Source organism: Polypterus senegalus, chromosome 14, assembly GCF_016835505.1.
Source record: "Polypterus senegalus isolate Bchr_013 chromosome 14, ASM1683550v1, whole genome shotgun sequence".
Lineage (NCBI taxonomy): Eukaryota > Metazoa > Chordata > Cladistia > Polypteriformes > Polypteridae > Polypterus > Polypterus senegalus.
In genome coordinates this window covers 51,455,926-51,477,245 of record NC_053167.1, presented here as the reverse complement: position 1 = coordinate 51,477,245, position 21,320 = coordinate 51,455,926, and the positions used below count along the sequence as shown (strand labels likewise).

Sequence of the window (21,320 nt, the reverse complement as noted above, 5' to 3'; positions counted from 1 at the left end):
ATTCATTCAAATTTTAAAAATTCTTTCAACCTTGGTTAGGGGTTTGTTTTGTCTGCTTTAGTTTTGACCCTGTTTTGTTTCTTAACTGTTCTCACTAGTACTAGAGTGTTGTACAGTATTAGCCATTATGAATACAGTGAGAAGTCAATCAAAATCCATCCATCCATCCATTTTCAAACCCGCTGAATCCGAATACAGGGTCACGGGGGTCTGCTGGAGCCAATCCCAGCCAACACAGGGCACAAGGCAGGAACCAATCCTGGGCAGGGTGCCAACCCACCGCAGAGTCAATCAAAATGAAACCTTTTAATGGCTAACTGGAAAGATTACAATATGCCAGCTTTCAAGGTAACTCAGGCCCCTTCTTCAGGCAAGATGTAATCTTTACATTTATATCTTTACAACTTACGTCTTTACACATTTACGTCTTTACAATCTTTACAATTGCATCTTGCCTGAAGAAAGGGCCTGAGTTGCCTTGAAAGCTTGCATATTGTAATCTTTCCAGTTAGCCAATAAAAGGTGTCACTTTGCTTGACTTTTAACTGTTCTCTCGAAAAGATTTAATTTTTTTGTAACAGACCAGAAGAAAACTGTAAAACCACACAAGGATTGAAAACCAGTAATCAATCTGATCCTTTGTCAGAACAAGGGCGATACAAGAAATTTATTCAGGAGTTTGAAAACATAAACCAGCAAAGCACTAAAGAAACAATCACATGTATTTTAAAAAGGCTTATCCAATCTTAGATATAACATGAACTATTATATAACTATATAACTATAACTATAACTATATAACTGTTGATATTTATATGGTATGACAACACATGTAGCACAACCTCAGAGAATTCTGGGACCCATCACCATGGCCAACCATTAATGCCATTGCCAGAACGAGATTTCCACAAGAAAAAAAAAACGGTGTTATGACATAATGATAAAAATGAGTGACATTTTTGGGAAAAATTTGAATACAAAATAAAGATCAAAAATGTATTCCTTGAGTGTTAAAACCCCATAAATGATGCATAAATTGGCCTAAACATTTCAAGAAGGAAATAGAAAAACTAAATGAAGAAACCAATCACAAAAGTAACATTTTTCTTCAATTGCTTGGTTATTTTGATCTTTCTAGTACAGTAAGTCCTCTACATACGAACAGGTTCCATTCTGAGAGCACGTTCACAACTCCAATTTGTTTGTTAGTTCAGCATTTAGCATAGACACCCAACGAACACAATACAACCCCATCCCTCACGTGTACCATATTAAGCGTGGGTTTTGTGCTCCACCTAGCATCAGACACATGAACTAACTTACGTGCTGCCACGAAATTTTAAGTTTTCATTTTTCACTTGTTTATAAAATTTTTTATTTATTGACACACACATTAAAATCTTTGAAAGTTCGAAACTTGAACTTTCGTATGTAGGGGAGTTACTCTATCTAATAACTTTGTGGTCCATTGACTAGGACATTGACTTGTCTGCTCCGAACAATTCACTTCATCTCTTCATCTTTTTCTACTCTTTCGTTTTGGCTTTGTGTGTGCTCTCAAGGTGTATGTAACAATGGCACAAGCACTGTGCAAACACACAGACAGACCCATGAAGACACAGGGAGTCAATGCAGCATTGTAATGTCTTGTGGAATGTGTCTCACTTGCAGTGTAATAATTTCCATCTGCTCTTACTTTTAAACTTCAGATCACATACTTTACAGAATCTTAGGAAAGCAGGTAAGATACACCTTGTTAGACATTTATAAACAGCAGATGTGAACAGAGAGCAGCTTTCTGTAGATATGAAGAAGAAGGCTGTTGACTAACACAACCCGTCATTTTACCTTCTTACCTAAGTTTGTGCTTTTTTAGCATGTCACAGTCCTCAATCACCTTTGGTGTATGCATGTATCTGTTTGTGCTCGTTTACATCAAGTGCTGTATACTGCATTTACTCGCTTACTCAAATCATACCCAATCAATCATTCAATCCCTAAGTTTGTAGAGACTCAAATGAATATCTCTGGATGACAGTATATGATGTACAGATGTAATTTTCAGGATACTTTCCTAAATCTTATTGGCCTGGATCTGATCCAGTGTACAGGTAATCTGTATATATAAGCAGTTGCAGTTCAGATAATAAATGAGTGGAGCTTCAGTGAAGCCCAAAATAATTTCATAAACTAAATGTAGCTATGGTGCTTTGAATTACGTGTAAACAAGAAAAGTCCATATGAACATGGAAACATTTTGCAAGGAAGGAAAAAAGGAGCTGGATTTGCGATCCTCTAGTTATGGTAATATTCCAAACCTTACTGCCTTCATTCTTCCATCAATTTCAGCACTCACTTTGTTAAATTTAGGATCATGGACGCTGGAGTCTTACCAAGAAGATACCAACAGAAGAGAGGAAGCAATCCAAATGTCTATGTTACTGATTTACACATCCAAACTTGCTCACATCATGATTATTTTACAAGCATTATACTGTGATGTGGGTAGAAGCTGGAATGCACAAAGAAAATCTCACGTCGAAACAGGAAGAGCATGTAAAATCCACATTTCTCTAAACAAAAGTTAAAAAAAGTTTGAAATGTAAGCAAGAAACCCCCATTATGTTTTCATTAATCAAGAATTTTCATTACTATTTTTGCTGTGACTCTTAATTTAATGCCATTGTTTCTAGAATTATGTATTTATTGCAATCCACGGTTGTTTGCTCCAGAAAGTAAAACCAAGAATATTGTTATCAAAGGAACATTCTGACAGTACCAACAGTTGTTAGTAAAGTTAAAATGCAACAAGTTAAAGGTAATAAAATTCATTAGTACATAATTTGTAATTACTTTTTACAATTTTTCTTATTCAGTTTCTCATCCTGGAAATGCTAGGAAACGTAGCTGGTAATAATTACAACTACCCAGAGCAGCCAGGGCTGGACCATACAGTGCAACAGTCAAGATTCAGTTGCACGTCTCAGGTGTTGAAAGAATTAGCTGAGATAAAACTACAATTTTTCTACACACCAATCTCTGACTTTATGTCTTATTCTAGACACAATACCAAGCATGAAGAAGAAGATTCTATGAGCAAGACAGAGTCACCAAGCAGATGTGCCGTATCATACAAAGAAGCATTATATTTATTCAGAGAACCATTACACAAAAGAGTGTAGCTAAGCATGAAATTGATAGTTGAAATTGTAGTGGCAGGTCATTTAGATGGTAGCGGAGATGGTCAGCCACTTTATCTTTTATTGCTCCTCCAAAATTTACTCCTCGAATTTTGTAAGCATAACAACAAAAAATTAGCAAATGGACAAAAACCATAATTCACACTGCGTTTTTATTTTTTTAATTACTGTTGCCTGCCATTCACATAACTTTCAGGTGTTGTGTTGTACACAGTTATAGCTGGATTATAATGTATGCAATTTTCATTTTTTTAAAGAAATACATTTAGGTTACCCTTGCTGGGAATGGCATGATGCAGATAACCTTGTGCATGCACATATGTCATTTTTGCAAAATAAACTTCTTCAATTAATAATTGATAAAGCTTCAGATCTATAATTCCTTTTGAGTTGTTCTATCCTGCCCTTGCTTCCACAGGAACTCTGCTACAAACTACAGAGCTGGATCTGTTAGATTCCCAGTGGGAAATAAAGCAGCAGGTCAGTTCCCTGTATCTAAAAAAACAATGGGAAATGAAGGCTGTTCTTCTCCATACCTGTATATTTATGAACTTGCCACATAAAACATCACCACAACATGAGAAGAAAGCACAGTGTTGCCACAGTACAAGTGCCTGTCAATGCATATTCTGCTTTTTAGCAGGTCTGTCATGATACAGGTAATGCAGAAATATTTCTCATTTTCTCCCTTTCTAGCTACAGTATGCAAGGGTTCAAACCAACCCTTGTTTATTTCGCATCATTCTGTTTTGCAAAGTGGTCTTCCAAACATCTTCAGCAAGGGGACCACCAGGGTTCTTTACTCGTGGGTGAAGAAGAGGTGAGTGCATTCCTGTTAGGCCTTTCTGAAATGGAACTGAGACAGCTGCTAACAAGAATCTGAACTATGTTTCATGAGCAGGGGAGTGGATGTGATTCGACCCTGGGTGCTCCAGGAGGGTTACTGATGACTGAAATAAGAATCCCCAGCTGTTAGCGGTGGGAAGCAGACCAGCTGGTCCTCATCATGCTGTGACAAGGAGAAGGAGATGATAATTAAACTTCAGCAAATCAGCATATGCACGTCAATACTTACAGCTGTCCTCCTCCTCTGTGAAGGCGCTTACAACATAACAAGCATAGACAAATCCCACGAGCTGCAAGAAAACATAAAGACAAGAGAATCTTCAGAACTCAAGGGTTCAACAATCACTTACAAGCAAAACAGTAATAAAAAAAGACTAGACACAAATATGTGCAGTTTGATAAATGCATTTAATTCATTTCATTATATATTATAATCTTTCGGCCTTTTTTTTTTTAAATTGATCCACATTAAGACATCACAATGTAAATGACATTGCACATTAGCCATTACACTTCAATTAAATTTCAGGATAAGATGCAGCATTTTGAACTGTAGGAGGCGGACTACCCAAAACCAAAAAAAAGGCCAAAATAGTACAAAGATTTCTTTTCATTATAAACAAGCTGGAAAAGGATGGGTAACCATATGGAGTCACACAATATACCAAAATAAACAGAAAAGAACAACTTAATATATTCCTTCTGGGCCTATCTGTACAGGATGTTTCTAACACAGGGGATGACTAGCCCACCTCCCCTGCGGAAATACTACAATTTACCGGCCCCTCCACCATGTTTCAATCCCCTGGCCTTTTTTCCACCCACCTGATGAGCCCTTCCCTTAGTTTGCCTCTTGACTGCAAGTTTACTGATGCACTGGCTGTGCTTCTCAGCCCTACCCAGGAATTACTTTCAGAGATATCCCAGTAAACACTTCTGAGTTCAGAAATGCCCTGTGGTACTCCTGGGGGTTGTCCTCCTTTGACTCCCATTAGCAGCCTATGACGTCTGTGTACTTCAGAACACCGGCTCATATTTACAGCGTCAGGTAATCCCCAGGTAGTGTGCCCATTATAAAGCATTAGTCTATCAAAGTACAGGCCTGAAGACTCAATTAAACGCCTCCAGCTCTGCTCCTGACTCCTCCCCTTCCAGTTCCCCATTGTAAATTTACAGCCAAATATGAAGTCATCATTCATTTATCAACCATCAGCGCAAGAGGGCACATCAATTCTGTCCAACTCAGTGAGATTTATTTTTCAAGCCTTTTTCTTTTTTTTTTCTAGCCTAAGCAACAGCTATTAAATTTTCCTACATTTCTTATACATTTGTCTCTTTGTTTTAGTAGTAGTTGTAATAGCATTACTGTGAAGATTACACATCTCACCCGCATGTACAGTGTAAACATACTTAAACTACATCTATATCAAGAAACTGTATGAGCTCTTGATTGTAGGTGCCTGTGTACATCCAGAAACTGGAAGCAGAAGAGAACAACAGGAACTACACTTGGATGGATAATTTTAAACAATATAAAAGTCAAGTCATATGACAATGGCATATTTTCGTTCCCTGCAATGGAATGGCATCCTGCCCAGGGTCTGTCCCTGTCTTGTATTCTATGGTAGCTGGGATTGACTGGAGCAGACCCCTGCAAATCTATTCAGGACTAAGTGTTTTAGAAAATGATATTTTTTTGTATATTTCTACATATTCACCCTAATAAAAGAAGGAGGGTCTGTGTGTCCATCAGGGTGCCATGTCTCTGTCATTCCAATAGATAGCACATCACAAATAGTAACACTGCTTCACTGATTTATTCAGCATTACTACTACTGCTACCATTATTACACTGGTCTGCACCAAAGTCCTCCCATAAAAACAAAATTGTGCACTCTATACATTTTGGTGTGCTAAAGTCTTTTCTGAATCTGTAATTTCTCTACCACTAACCATTTCAGATATCAGATTCAGTGAATAACTCAATTTTGAATAAAATTGTTGAATTTTTAATAATAAATTATATTTGTTTTATGACATAAGTATTTTTCATAGTCAGCCAGGGCATCTACACAATGGCTGACCCTGCACTTTGACCCCCAAATGTCATATGAAAAGACATTCCTCTCAGGGATTAACAAAGCATGTCAAATTAAAATTTGAAGTGTATTTTGAGCTGAAAAATGTCAGTCTTCCTTGTTCTTAACACTAGTTGAGACGGAGACCACCTAAAATCAATTATTTAATACACATTTTTTGCTCTCAATCAGCATTTTTTTCTGCTCTTCTTAAATAACCACATTGAAGTCATATTTAGAAGATGCCCTTTTATTGTCCAGATCAAAGTCAAGCTGATCTATCAATTATCTTCCCCATTAAATATGTAAACAAACAGTAAAACAATACACACCCTTCCTTTATTAATAAAAGTGGGTGCCACAATTTTCTTGAGAATATAAAGGTGGAAAACTATGAGGAGCTACTTCCTACCTAGCATTTGGGTGAAACATGTCTTTAAAAATCTATTTTCTACACTTGGATTTAATTTTTTTGCAAGAGAACATGGGAGCATTCTCTGATGAATGTGGAGAGGGGTTCCACAAGGGCATTGTGAGTATGGAAAGTAGAGTGAGTCTATGTTAGCAGGCATCTGTTGGTCATTCCAACGTGAAACACCTTCAGAGGGTTACAAAGGAAAGAAACTACCTTTTGAAGATAATAATTATATTTAAAACAGTTACATGTGTAATTTATTTTTTCATTTTCTTCAAGTCTAAATAATTGATTTTTAAAAAATATTAAGCTTTTTCTCTAAAACAGTGTTTTTTTTCACTTTAAACCATCATCTCTAAAACCCTAATGTGATTTAGCAATTCTGTTGCCAGATGTGGATTCAGCACCCTCACATCTATAAACAACACCTCAAATTTTTGATGGTAGCAAAAAAAGTTGTGAGACTCCAAAAAAAATAAATAAATAAATAAATAAAATGTACAGGCTGTACGTGTGGATTACCTTGGCCCACACATTCCCACAGCTAGAAGATCAAATATGGCCTGCAAGTCTTTCCATCTCCTCCATCTTACATATGCAATGTTTTTATTTATTCCATTTTAGACACAACCTATTAAAAGCTGTTTAATTTTGGGGTGGGGGTTAATTTGTTTTCATCCATTTTTTTGTAGAGATTTATCTATTTGTATGGAATGATTACAATAAAATTAATAAAATTTAAAAAAAAAAAGCTGTTTAATTTCACCTATCCATAAATTTTATGAATTTCCCTTTTCCCTTATAGTGTCATGAGGAACCAGCAGCAGTGCAAAAGGTCTTACACAACCATGAACAGGATTCTAGACCACAGAAGAATGCATTGACCAAAACTCTCAAGCTTATTTATATGGTGTTTTCTTAGAGTTATTGTAAATTAGTATAATTTTATATAGACAAGGCATAGTCATTAGACTATCCAGAAAAAAGAGTCCCTAACTTTCTTCATTATTTTTCCTTGAAGAGTCATTTATACATCCATTCCTGGATCTATATAGTTCTGATACAGAGTTGTAGTGAATTTGAGCCTTTATAATAGATGAATCCTAATGATATTAAAAAAAATTCAATTACCTTCATAAGAAGTACTAAACACACACAGATATACCATACATCTTTACAAAGCATGGTCAATGCAAACAAAAATATTTTTCTGTTATTAATGCTCACATTCTCATTGTACAATATAATAGCATTCTAACGTGTACTACTGTTCACTACTTAGGAAACGTAAGCTTTAGATATGAAACACAGAGGATCTAAATGAGTGAAAATCTTCACCTCTGGTTTGCTGCTTGACATTCCAAGTGCAACTTCAAAAAATAGGTCAATTGGTAAAATTTGTATCCAGCAGGCAAGCACTTTTCCAATTGCTGTTTTCACACTTTTGAATTACACCTGCTGGGTTGGCACCACTCCGAATCCAGATGGCCTTTTCAATGTAATTTGTGTGCGTCTGGTAGCTAAGATGCTACCACACTCGGTTACAGGTTCACATCCCACCGTAAAGTCACTGGGTAACCTTGACAAAAGTCTTGATTTGCTTTATATTTACAAATGGTGTTCTACATGAATGGTCACAGTTAGATTAACATTTTTAGAAACATTAGAAGTGAATTCGGTTGTACTGATATATAGGAATGAACACCCTTATTATGTAAATGTTTTTTGTAAAATGCATTGTAAATTTAAATTCAGTTCTTACAGTGCAATCAAATACAATCTAAAAACCAAGTTAATATACAAATATTATAAAACACTCAAAACAGTTTAATCTAATTCAGGCTAACAGGCAGCCAGAGCCTATCCCGGCAGCAAGGCAGGAAACAGCCCTCGACAGGGTGTTCTTCTGGCAGTCTTCAATCCAAAACCCTAAAGCAGATTCCATCCAGACTACTGCCTTATTACATCCACTTACAACTCGTTTTGCACCCTGGTTAAAAGGACACTGCGGCCGTAGATCTTATATTCCTTTCCTACTTTTTAAATAAAAAGAATCGTAGCCTTCAACAAATCCAAAGCGTTTACCTTTTCGCAATCGTTAACATCTTCCGTTTGCGCTGGGGCACGGCCCCTGAAGCAGTAGCAGATCGTTTTGGAGCCATAATGAAGGGCTTGACTATGCACAAAGATAAACACAAAAGAGGACAACTCTTTACACAGCGAAACACGTTGATGCTGAATGAGCGAGACGAGACTTCCTGGTTAACACTGCATTCAGCAAGCAGGAACTTAACTGCGTGCTCCTATTGGTTAGCTTCTCAGTCAGGAGAACTTAACTGCGTGCTCTGATTGGTTAGCTTCTCAGTCATCCGCCAATAGTGTCCCTTGTATGAAATCAACTGGGCAAACCAACTGAGGAAGCATGTACAGGAAGTAAAAAGACAAAAATCCGCATTATATATTTAGTTATGCTTTCATATAAAATCCGTGATAGAGCGAAACCGCGAAAGTCAAAGCGCGATATAGCGAGGGATTACTGTATTCATAAAAAAATGCAGTCAGGAAGATTCTACACAAAATTAAAGTCCTTCCAAAGACCCCCAAAAATATATATAAAGAAAAAACTCGATGTATATACAAAAAAAGGCATACCCAAATCGTATAAATACCTCCACCACAACTCTACTATAACTAGGAGATATCTATATCTATACTTAAAGGAAACTATATACAAAATAAGGCACAAGCCACAATGCTTGATGTACTGTTAGGATTAGCTACACAAAACTCACTCACCCCACAAATGCGTCAAAACGCGACCTCTGGAGGCAGGAAGTGCCTGTTACACGGGGAACAAAACTTCCAGCCAATCCTGAGTCATGCCACTCCCTTCCTCCTGAGTATGTGCTACGCCCAACTCCAGCAAGGCCTGTATTAAATTGTATTGTGGCCTTATGTGCATTCGCAAGCATGAGAACAACCACAATGGGCTTCATTCATACAAGCCGATATATTGTCTGGATTTACTTTAGTTAATTACATTCTTGAAGTTATAACTCGGCATTCCCTTCTTGAAAATAATGCATACTTTACCCTAAAGCTCCAGGCTTCTTACTTTGCAGTGGTAAGTGGCTATGGAGACAATGGTTTTTTGACCAGGCCCATGTGAAGTCCAGTAGGCCTTTCCTGGACACGTATCTACCGCGCTGTCGACATCACACAGTGCGGTCCTGACAGAGCGAAAGGAAAAATCTTCACAGGAGTTTATACCCACACTTTGTTTAAAAAGGTAAGTGCCTTTATTTTACTAAGTTTATATTGTTTTGCCCTAGTCTTTGAACTTCTTTGTATAATATGGTAGTGCATGGCAAGCGCATTACCACATGACTTTGCTCCTTTTATGATGGAAAGCAGGAGGCGTGGATTCTGGAGAAGTCGGATGCAGAAGTATCATCAGAACACCTCTGGTTTAGATGCCTCTGGACTGTGGATGAAACAGGAAACAGTCTTAATGATGGCGCTCCCTCCTGGTCTGTAGTGGTAATACAGTACTTATCTGTCTAGAGCCTTGAAGATGGCATCCAAGAGACTGTGCGTGACAATATGTCAAGTGAAATTTAAATTTTAGGAATTAGGAATGTTTTCAAGGTTTTCAGGTCCCTTGGGATTAATAAAGTATCTATCTATTTATCTATCTATCATCATCTACCGGATACTGTAACATTAGCATTAGTGTTTATTTGAATGGATCCTTTAACAGATTGTTCTACAGAGATGGCTCCTGCCTTAGTCCCAAAGATGTTCCAGTTCCCTTTGACCATTATTTAGATTAAGTAAGAGAATATTATATTGCTTGTTTTCTTTATTTGCACTTGAAGGCAAGTGTCTTACAATTGTTAAAATATATAAATAATAAGATTTTCAGAGGTCTGTGCCCTAGTGAGGATTTTGAATGGCTATTATACAGGCAATGCATTGTACATGTTAGCATACTTTTGTCTAGTGGATTGAGGCTTTAACCTAAAATAAATTGCCTTTTAGGTATACCACAAGCAAACCTTTCTTACTGTCATTTCTGTTAACGGCTAACCACACAGAGTGAGTCTTTGACAAGTACAAGCTAGACAGCCACAAACTGTCTCTTAATCTTGAATGGTAACAATTAGACCTTACGAGTGTCTAATTTCAACAAACAAACTGTGACAAAAGAACTCAAAAACACTTCAAATAAACACTGGGAGCGTTAGCTTGTAAAATTACACTAATGCTACCTTCTAGGAATTATGATAAAGGGTTACATCTGCTATGGAACGGACTAGAACACTGACTAAACGTTATGCTATACAAAATCACTCAACTGCTATTAGTATGTCACTTTTTTATTATATATTTCATTTTTTACCCCCTTTGCCTTTAATGTAAATTTGTTGCATAGCAATTTACCATTCATAGCAATACAGCACTGAGAATATTTCTCTTGTTTGTAATGCAGCATTCTTAAAAGAAGAGCTTGCTCTCTGATGAGCAAGTATGCAAAAACATCACCATTTCTTGAAAACTATTTTACAGTTAATTAACTGCATTATCGATGACAAACTGGCCCATTATGTTCACCAGCTTCATCAACTACCTGCAACCTTTTCATGTTGACAGTAACTACTTTGCAGGCTACAGTAAATTTAGCAACAGCAAGCTTTGATTTTGTTTTCCTTGTACAAGCTCATTTTTCATTTCCAGTGACAAACATTTCCCCTCCTTCACTTGCCTTTTTAAGAGAGATTTAATGACAGTTATTAAGCAATTCTAAAAAGGTTAGGTGCAATGTCTCATTCTGTGCTGTGGGTAGGACCAGTGCTGTCAAATAAAAAATCAGACTCCTGCAGGATCACTTAATTAACTCATATGGTTTTTGCTTTGATTGCGTTTCATTTTATTTTTGAATGCCTCAAAAAAGGCAGCCAGACTATTAACTGTTCTGTTACAAAAATAATCCATTACACATTCCTCAAATGCTGTCTTTTTTATTAAGCAGGGGTGGCCCACCCTCTCATCAAATATGCATCACCCTGTGCAGAAACTGTATATGAACTATCCATGCAAGCTCATATATATGTAATATATATGATAGACAGCTACATTTATATAGCACTTTTAATAAACACTCAAAGAAATGTATACTGTACAAACATATATGACTAATATTGCTATACCAGCACATGCAGAAGCTCATTATTTGAGGAAATCAAAATAGTCAGGATTGGAACAAGTCTTCTGCCAACATGAACTACATAAGGAGGACTTGGGAACAGATAATGGGTTGTATATGTGTCAGGGGATATAAGTGACATGTTGAGTTTTGGGAACTTCAGGGTGGAGATTAGAAGCCTACGATTTTTACATATTTTTTTTTTGTACCGTAGTCATATAATATGAGTACGGTAATAAAAGACAAGTTGTTGTGAATATCAAGAGAGATTCTTAAAATATTTCTTGATTGTAAACCAGGAGATGTAAGGCATAATTAAAATAGGTAAATTCATAGTCAGGATGCAGGTAAGAAGTTAAAAACTCAAAGAGACAAAAAAGTAATAAGCAATACAAATAAGCAACAGCACAAAAAACAAGAGCAAATTAAGAAAACGGTTTCAGTCCAGAATCCCTAACTGCCATGAAAGTTTTCGTTAGAAGAATTTATGTTTTCCAGGTTTGGTATATGCTGTTTCTGTATTTAGCTACGTTAATTATCTAAGAACATAAGAAATTTGACAAACAAAAAGAGACCATTCAGCCTATCAGGCTTGCCTGATTTAGCTAATAGCCAAGCTGTCCCAATATCTAATCTAGACACTTTTGAAAGTTTGTCAAGGTTTCTGCTTCAACTACATGTCTCAGTAGTTTGTTCCTGATTCCCACAATTCTTTATGTTGAGAAGTGCTTCCTGTTTTCAGTTTTAAACGCACTTCCTCTTACATTCCATTCGTGTCCCAGTGCGTAAGATTCACTGTTTAGTCAAAAGAATTCTTTTGGATCTCAAAGTTTCCGCTTTAGGCTTTTATTTTGGTTGCAGGTATTTTGTGACCAGAAAATGAGTGCAGCCATTTTATTTACTAGTAGCACTACACAAAACCTATCACACGACACATGTCATACCATGACACCAATTAGTTGTGGACAATAAAAGAAGGTGGCGTGATTGTCTTAGGGTTGCCAGACGTCCCTTATATACGGGACATGTCCCATATTTGATAATTTTGTCCCCTGTCCCGTACTTAGTTCATTTCCAAATTTCGTAATAAAAATATATTTTTACTACCTTCTCACGGTACTTAGTTGTTAACTTCATATGTAATTATACTTTTCTTTTCTCAGATTCTCTTGATGAAAATAACCCGAATGTAACGAGGAAGCCCGTGTTTGCTGCCTGTTTGCGACTTGTTCAGTTGCTATGGGTGGCTGAGGACAGCGACACTCTTTCCGTTTTGCTCTCCAGCCGCGCTGCTGTGCAGTTCTGTTATCAGCATTGCAACATACAGCGTCAACAAAGTGTGTTGTTACTAATTGTCACGGTACACAACTGCTTGTATTAAATAATAATATTTCTCTGTTGTCTGTATTAAATAAATATTTTCAAATTATTTCACTTTTAGAGAATTTTCTTTTTAGCTTATATTAAATAATTTTCAAATGATTTCACTTTTGTTTTCCTCATAACCCATTGAAATCCTTGCTTTATGTTTTTAACTTATGTCTCTACTTTTATATAATATGTTGGTCACGGGTGTGTAGGGGGCATGTATAAATTTATATATATATATATATATATATATATATATATATATATATATATATATATATATATATATATATATATATATATATATATATATATATATATATATATATAGTAATATAGAGGGAGGTTTTAAGAGTGTCCCGTATTTCTAATTTTCTAATCTGGCAACCCTTGATTGTTTAAATGTCCCAGTTTTGGGATGCAAACTAAATTCTGTGGCTGGAGATGACTTAGGGAAAGGCTCTTAATTGAGATTAAGTGCATTTTAACTTATTTTTGTTTTTTCTGGCTTTAGTAATTGGTATTTCTAACTTTCCCTGGTATTTTTACCTTTAATTTTTCACTGGATGATGTCTCTGTATGATACTGTTTTCTATACATCACTGATTCATTTCTTTTTAGTTCCTTGGTCTCTGGTGTTTGCATTTTCCAGCAAGATCCTTAACATATCTTGAGGTTATTTTCCCTAACTATTACTACCACCAAGTTTACTTTTAGAAACACTACTTAGACATTAAAGCTGGTGTGCTGCCATCTTTTATAGCTATGACATGATGATGCAATATGTCATGAGATTTTGTGTCAAATGAGCAGCAGTGAAAAAACAACTTTAAACAAGACTGCCAAAATCATGCAAGGATTGTCCCAAAATGGCACTGAACATTCAAAATGCCATCGCCAGAACATCAATATTATAAATAAGCAATAAGAAAAAAACATGAATATTTTCCAAAAATAGCACGAACTGACTCAGTGAAGTCCAAAATGTAAATTTATTTCATGACCAATCCTTTCAACAAGTGGCCCACATTGTGCTCACATGTCTATAGGAGAAAAACCCTTCACGTTCCTATCAAATGGTGCTTTGCACTTTAGATTTTTAGTGCAAGAAAGTGCAAATAAAATGCTCTACTTTATTTTCAGAGCAATGGGATGAATATAAATGTGATATGGAATGGTGTAAGAAATTAAACATAAGGATAAGTTTGTTATCTTTTTCTGTCTACATTCTTGAAGGGATCAGAAATGTAATATTTGAAGATCAGAAGGAAAGACTGCAGTAACACACAAACACCTCAAACTCAAGCTTATTTTGCATTAAGAATCACAGAATCAAGCAAATAAGCAAAGATTATAATTTCTTTTCCACAATAACACTTTTCTTTCAGAGAGCTCTGACTATGGTTCTTTGTCCTATGGGGCATCTCCATTAATCAGTAACATTTAAGGAAAACCCGAATGAGTCCACTGAAAACTAAGTGTGAAATCTGCTGGTAATGATCTACAGAATACATCTCAATGTAACAATACTATGTGACGGAAACCACTGTGGTGTGAGGGCAGCAATTGATAAAGAAACCAAACTTCACATGCTGTACTGCACATGGCAAAGCACTGATAAAAGCTGGTGAAAATCATGCTTGAGTGAGCTTTACAATGTGCTGTTATGTACATCATGAAAAGTGCTGAGAGTCTGATGATGTGGGAGAGAGACTGGCGTCCATTCATGGAGGTGACTAAACCATGACTAGAGGACAAGTTGGAGCAAAAATAATGAAATTGGCTAATAAAGAAGGAATTGAGGTTGAGAAATAACTATTGCAAAAATGCTTTAACTTCTTCTAGAGGTACTTAGATCTAGCTACAATAATTTACAAGCTAAATAGTCTTGAATATAAGCTTGGATACCTTTGTTGTCATCTTTTATTCGGACTGTGTTGTGATGTAACCCATCATGACACTGGTGATCACATGAATAGCAATGGGCATAGCAGTTAAAAACCACTATGGCCACGACCATGGTCATAAAAAATGTGCACATAAAATTAAATTCTGCATCTTAACCTATCAATAAAAAACAGCATGAAACAAATGAATTAAAATCTACAGAAATGACAGTAAGGAAAGAAACAAAGTATCTAATCTAATGAGAATCACTCCGGAGTGTGTCAGGCAAACATGAAAACAAAGCAGTATCAGGTTTTGTAGATGCTGTGCCGGATTGCATACTGTCATGTGAATAAAAAAAAAAAAAACAGAAAAGCTACATACAGCATTGGTGAGACATTATGTTGAGATCACCATATCACATGGGCATCTGTGCCAGAATCCGCATTTACAGGAAATATCACAGTAGGTTTGAAAGCTTAAAGTTGCCTGCTACTGTTTTTATACCAGCTTTGGATCATTTTTGGGATTTCGAGCAGTATGCAGGTTTGAAAGTGTTCCCACAACAGCATATCTCCTCCACCCTGACAAAAATAACACCACACACTAAGACTCCGGACTCTGCAGGCGGCAACCTGCTATCCCCATAAATCTGCTATTGATTAGAGTTCTAACCTCTAGTCCTTGAAGGATGCTGAAAATCCGCCAGTAAAACGGTCAGGTTTCCTCATCTATCATCAGGCAGATAATGAATGCCTCTTATCATTACTAATTTATAACAAAACCTAATTGCAAGGCTTACAATTTCACACATGGGTAAATGCCTATAAAGCAAATAAATATTTTATGGCAGAGAATAATCAGCAATTGAATTTCTTACAGTTCAGAAAATAGTTTTTAGAAATTGTTGTCTTCCCACTTAGCTGCATCCTATGATGTGAACAATTATTTTGCTTTGGCACAATCTCTGAACTTTCCGCTCGTTAAAGGAAGCCAGAATATATTCCAGGTGGTGAGAAGCTTTGTGCCACACAGGAACTGGGATTTCTTTCTTCTAGACTTGGATACACATGTTTGTGTCACTCACATTTGTAATTGGACTACCTAAAGTCACCATAATTAGACTTTTACAGGAGAGCAATGGAGTGATCTTTCACATTCTGAGCAAAATAAGAGAGCAAAAGCAGTCTGCCAATCCATAATAAGTTTCAAGGACATAATGTATACATTTTATTAAGAAAAAGGAGATAATAGTAAAAAAGAGATGAACTTCATATTCATCACATTTAACAGAAGGGTGCAATTTTACCAAATTTCCACGTAATTTTTTTCTTTTTTGTTAGCATGTAATGACAAAGATTACTTCTTGTGACTTATCTCACTATTCCCTATTCCTTATTATCCAGCTATTCCCTATTCAGTTCAAATTACCAGCTAACGATCATTTTTTTGTTTTTAACTCAACAGGCTGCCAAAGAGGTCATGGCACGTGGAAGCAGCAATCTTTCATTTTCAAGGCATCATGTCTACCAGTGTTTCAGTTCAGAAAGTCAAGAAAAGGCGATTCTTTAAATACAAGTATATAGATGCTAAAATAAGCTGGTCATCGCATTGAATGTATATCGATTGAAATGCACATATACACAACAAGGTGACACAATTTTAGGATGCTGCCTTTTAACGGGTGGCTCTAAGGTAAGGGATTTGCACTGGCAATTAGAAGGTTGCCGGTTCGACCCCATAAATGCCAAATGTGACTTGAGCAAGGCCCTTTACCTGTAATTGCTCCGTCCTGGGTATGACATTAATCTGCATCCAGCCCTGCAGAATTGGCACTCCGGCCACCATAAATAAACTCATACAGTTCCATTCCATCTGAACTAGTGTGGTGCTGAGGTGTCACCCATTGCATGGCTGTACTCGGGTCCTAATCTGGGATCCTGAGCTGGTTTGTCATGTGATGGGTGCGGCAATGTGCTGTATCAGCATGTGCTCCTAACCTCCTCTCCTCCATATAGATGCTAAAATAAGCTAGTCACCACATTGAATGTATATCGATTGACATGTACAAGGTAACACCAGGCCTGGTCGCCTTTTATATGGGGTGTGTATATTCTCTCTGTTTTGTGAATGTTGCTGAAGTACGCAATGACATCTTGTTGTTGTTTTTCACATAATGTTGTTATGGTAAGTGCTATCTAAAGGAGCAAAAATGTTCAGAAAATGAATGGAAATTGCCATTCCAACTATACTGACTATGAGAGGTATTTTCTGCAATACGGAAATGAAAATTAAAATTATAAAATGAAAATGCAATTTCTGTTTTGCAATTTCATTTTCAAAGTTTGCTTGCAAGAATGCTGCAAAAATTAAAATTGAAATGAAAAACCTTCATTTGCAATTTAATTTTCAATCTGAACTGCAATGAAGTTGCAAAATTTTAAAGTAAAATGCAAATAAGCATTAGCGCCACCTGCTGCTCATTGAATTTTCATTTTCCACTTTGTAGTTTAATTTTCAAGTTCTCAACATGTAAATAGCACAGGTTATTGGGCGGGAATAAGACTTCAACATGTGACAAAATCATTTTTGGAAGGAACTGGCAGTTTCTAATAAGATGGAAAGTAGTTGCAAGAAACATCAAGAAAGTTAATGGAGCTGGAAAATTGTAAAGATGAAAATTTTATATTACTTAGATGCAAAGTGATAGGCTTGGAGATGTCGAGGCTTTCACCAACATGAGGGTACAGTAAATGATGTTGGATGGTGGAATTTACATGAGGTTGTATATTACCTGAGTACAGCATCAGTGGACACGGAAACCTGCGCAGCACCAGGTCGGCCTTGACTGAACATTATCATAGAAGTGATAAAGACATGTCTGTTTCATGGAATAAAAGCCAAAGAAATACCTGAGACCAAACTCTTGCATTTTTTGCCTGAACGACCTTTGGGAAACTCTAATGAGGCATGCTATTTTTTCTTATTTTTTTATTTCTTAATTTATTTTTTTAATGCATGTGGGATTGAAATCCAGGGGGTTTAAACAACCATGAGTGGAAGAGTAAGGTTTCCCCTTGGTGAAATGAGTACAGTTTGAGATGGGGAAAATATTGAGTATCACTGTTAAGTGCAACACAGAAAATTCACATCAGGAAAGATCTTACAGTAAGTATGTCTGAAAGTTCTGCACAAATCTGCTACAGCTCTGTGATGTTACACTGGCCTTGTAAAGCATCATGGGGCGCTTGGAAAAAAAATGGTCACCTAAGCTGATCATACTGTGAATTTTCAAGAAAGTATTCAGTGAACAAGGTGACCGTTGAACACAGCATATTCGCTGCGAAAAATACTTTGCCGACTTTTGACGATCAACACTAGGGCCCTTATTGTACAAAGCAGTATGTCCAAATATTAAACAAATAATATATAACAATTGGAAGGAAAAAATATATATTTTCTTGTGTTCTCATGTCCTCTATATTTCTAAATGGACTAAATGAATATAGTCAATTTGAACTGATTAATTGAATCAGGTTACAGAAAAGAGACACTGTGACTATGTCTGAGCTAGGTAATAAAAGTTTTACACATCCATAATAGAAAATAGATTTTGCTAAAAAATGCATTTATACTCTTACATTTTCACGTATGGAGGCTCATTTCGTGCTCCACTGAAGGGTATCTTGGCAGCCTTTTTAATCACTGGGCCTTATATCCATTGGTAAAACAAAACTGAAGAAGAATTTTAAGTTGGCTAGGCTGAACTGGCCAAATTGTGAGTTACAATTATGCTCTCAACAATATTAATGATGATCATTACATCTTATGAAGTCCTGTGTAATCAACAGAGGCTAACAAGCTCGTTATTGGACATACCACTAAAGACAGAGAAGTCAGAACAGTATTGCTGACATGTTAATGGTCTTCAGTTGAATGATTATCTAACTTCCTGGTATATTTCATCATGTACATCTTTTGTGCTTGTTATTTGTAACAAAGTACCTTCCGCTTTCAAACATTTGATCAGCACTATACTGTATTCAACACCACTCTGCTGGATTCAATACAGTTTGACAATATGAACAAGCAAGGACAGCAGATTGGAAATTTGTTGGCTTACTTTGTAGCAGCTATGCTTAAATTTTCCAGATGGCTTTTGGTTCTTTACAGTCTATTTAACTGCCATTTTTTCCTTCAGACAGCAATTTGCCTTCAACCATAGACAGAGTTAAGCAACTACAATAAAATGCCATTGATCTGCTCAGCCTTTTGCTTCTACTGAAGGAAAAAACTACTTCAGATCAATGACCACTTGCTAGGGGATTTAAAGACACCTCTATGTGATATCTGACAAAAATGAAGGGGTTACTTTGATCAAAAAACTCATGAAACACACCAGGGGAATACCTGCTAAAAGCAATGTGCCACATACTGGCAAGCCAATGTAAACCTTCAATCAACAACTTAAAAAAAATCATTGAAGCTGCACTTTTCTCTTTTGTGACACTTCACTAGCAGTCGCCTTCACTTGTCTAGTATAACGGAGCCTTATCTCTCTCTCACCTCTTTTCCACTTTATTATTCAACTTGTAAGTACTTAGCCCATCTAATATTAATTCATTTTCCTTTGCCTTTGGAAGGATTACAACAACCATTTTATTCACTCAACAAACGAACCGGCACATCACAAAAGGGAAATTATACCTGCATCACTCCCGACCACTTATTATCATATATGCTACCTACCGTATTTGGGACCTTTGTCCATAGTGCGTACTGGAAAATCTCTCTTCTCTACTCAGCTACGCTCAAGGACCACTGTGGATGATTGAACTACCAACAATTGCATTCATCTCATTTGGCCTTGCAAGGCATTCACAGAGTGGAGACTTTATATAGAGTGGCATCCATTTTGCCTATATAGTCCACACTGTGGACATAATGCATCAGTCCCAGCCATTGCATTTTTTTTCTTTATTGATTCAGCATGCAATTTAAACAATGCCTAAATATAATACACTCACTGACTCATCACTAATTCTCCAAGTTCCAGTGTGGGTAGAAGGCTAAAATTTGGCAGGCTCATTCCTTACAGCTTCCTTACAAAAGTTGGGCAGGTTTCATTTCGAAATTCTACGCCTAATGGTCATAACTGGACGCCTCCCACGTAATCAAGTGAACTAACTGTCAACGCAGTGCGTAGAAAACCAGAAAGAGCTCCAAATAGCGCTGAAGAAAACATGCATTATATAATTGAGAAGGCAGCGAAACAATAAGAAGCGAGCGAGTGACATATACAACCATATTCATGAGTGCTGCTACTTCGGAAACAAAGCACGATGTAAACCTAAAGTTTAAATTAAGTTCATAGACAGGCTGCCGCTGGCGTTTGTCATGCCCACGGGTAATGCGGGATACAAGTTTAATGAGAGGGCGAGGATATAAGCGAGAGTTTTGATCACTTTGTAACTAAGTTAAAATTGCAGGTGAGGGGCTGTGCTTATGCAAATTCCAAGAGACTGTGTTTGTGGGGGATTGACAGTTAAGGCGGTGGGGAGTCACGTCATCATCTCCCTCCCATTCACCTCATTTCGCTCTGAGCTGAGCTCCGCAGCTAACGCGCAGTGTTACGGAAGCGACTTTGTGACGCTGCCACCAAATACTCACAGATAAATCCACAATTTAATACACACGCTGTCTCTACAGTTTCTCCACACTGAATCCTCCAGGCACTACTTACAAAAGGTTACATTGACAATCGTGTTATTTTTAAAATGTTTCGTTTTCTTAGCACAAGCACAGCTGAGAAGCTTCGATGCATGTGCTCCATAACGCATTAAAAAATCACGCATTTAATCACACTTTGCAATACAAGCAAAGGGGAACTTATGACAATGCATGATTTCATGGTACACCGATTACATTGATCAGCGCTTCCCGATTCATTTTACCCTCGCACACCCTTGGTTTGAGAAGAAGTATGAAAAAATATGACGTTAACACAGAAAAACAGATCACCAATTGAAGCTTTATGAATAATCGATTCGCCATCAATAATTGTTTTGGTAAAGCCATACTCAGTGTAATCCTACTTCCATTTTATAATTTTTCCACCACTAGCCATGATTAAATGAACGGTAAAAAAGTAAGAGCGAAGCGAGGGTGACTTATTCAGGCAGGCAGGCGACAGCTCAATAGCTCGAATTTGGATATAAGTAGGTTCTATTTAGTCGCTAGAAATATCTTTGTTAGGAATCGAAGTTGAATTTAGTCTTTAAATTTCTATGGTAAAGAAAAAGTTATGTAATGATGACTAC

The 21,320-nt window shown here is 36.7% G+C and overlaps 1 protein-coding gene across 2 annotated transcripts in view; it reads right to left on the bottom strand.

The window, feature by feature from the left end:
* nkain4 (sodium/potassium transporting ATPase interacting 4) overlaps positions 1-21,320 on the bottom strand; it is a 240,531-nt gene that overhangs the window by 39,998 nt on the left and 179,213 nt on the right. For both annotated transcript variants that reach the window (XM_039735556.1, XM_039735557.1), the window contains exon 5: positions 4,276-4,336. In XM_039735556.1, coding sequence (XP_039591490.1) covers positions 4,276-4,336 — 61 coding nt within the window. The remainder of the gene's footprint in view (positions 1-4,275; positions 4,337-21,320) is intronic.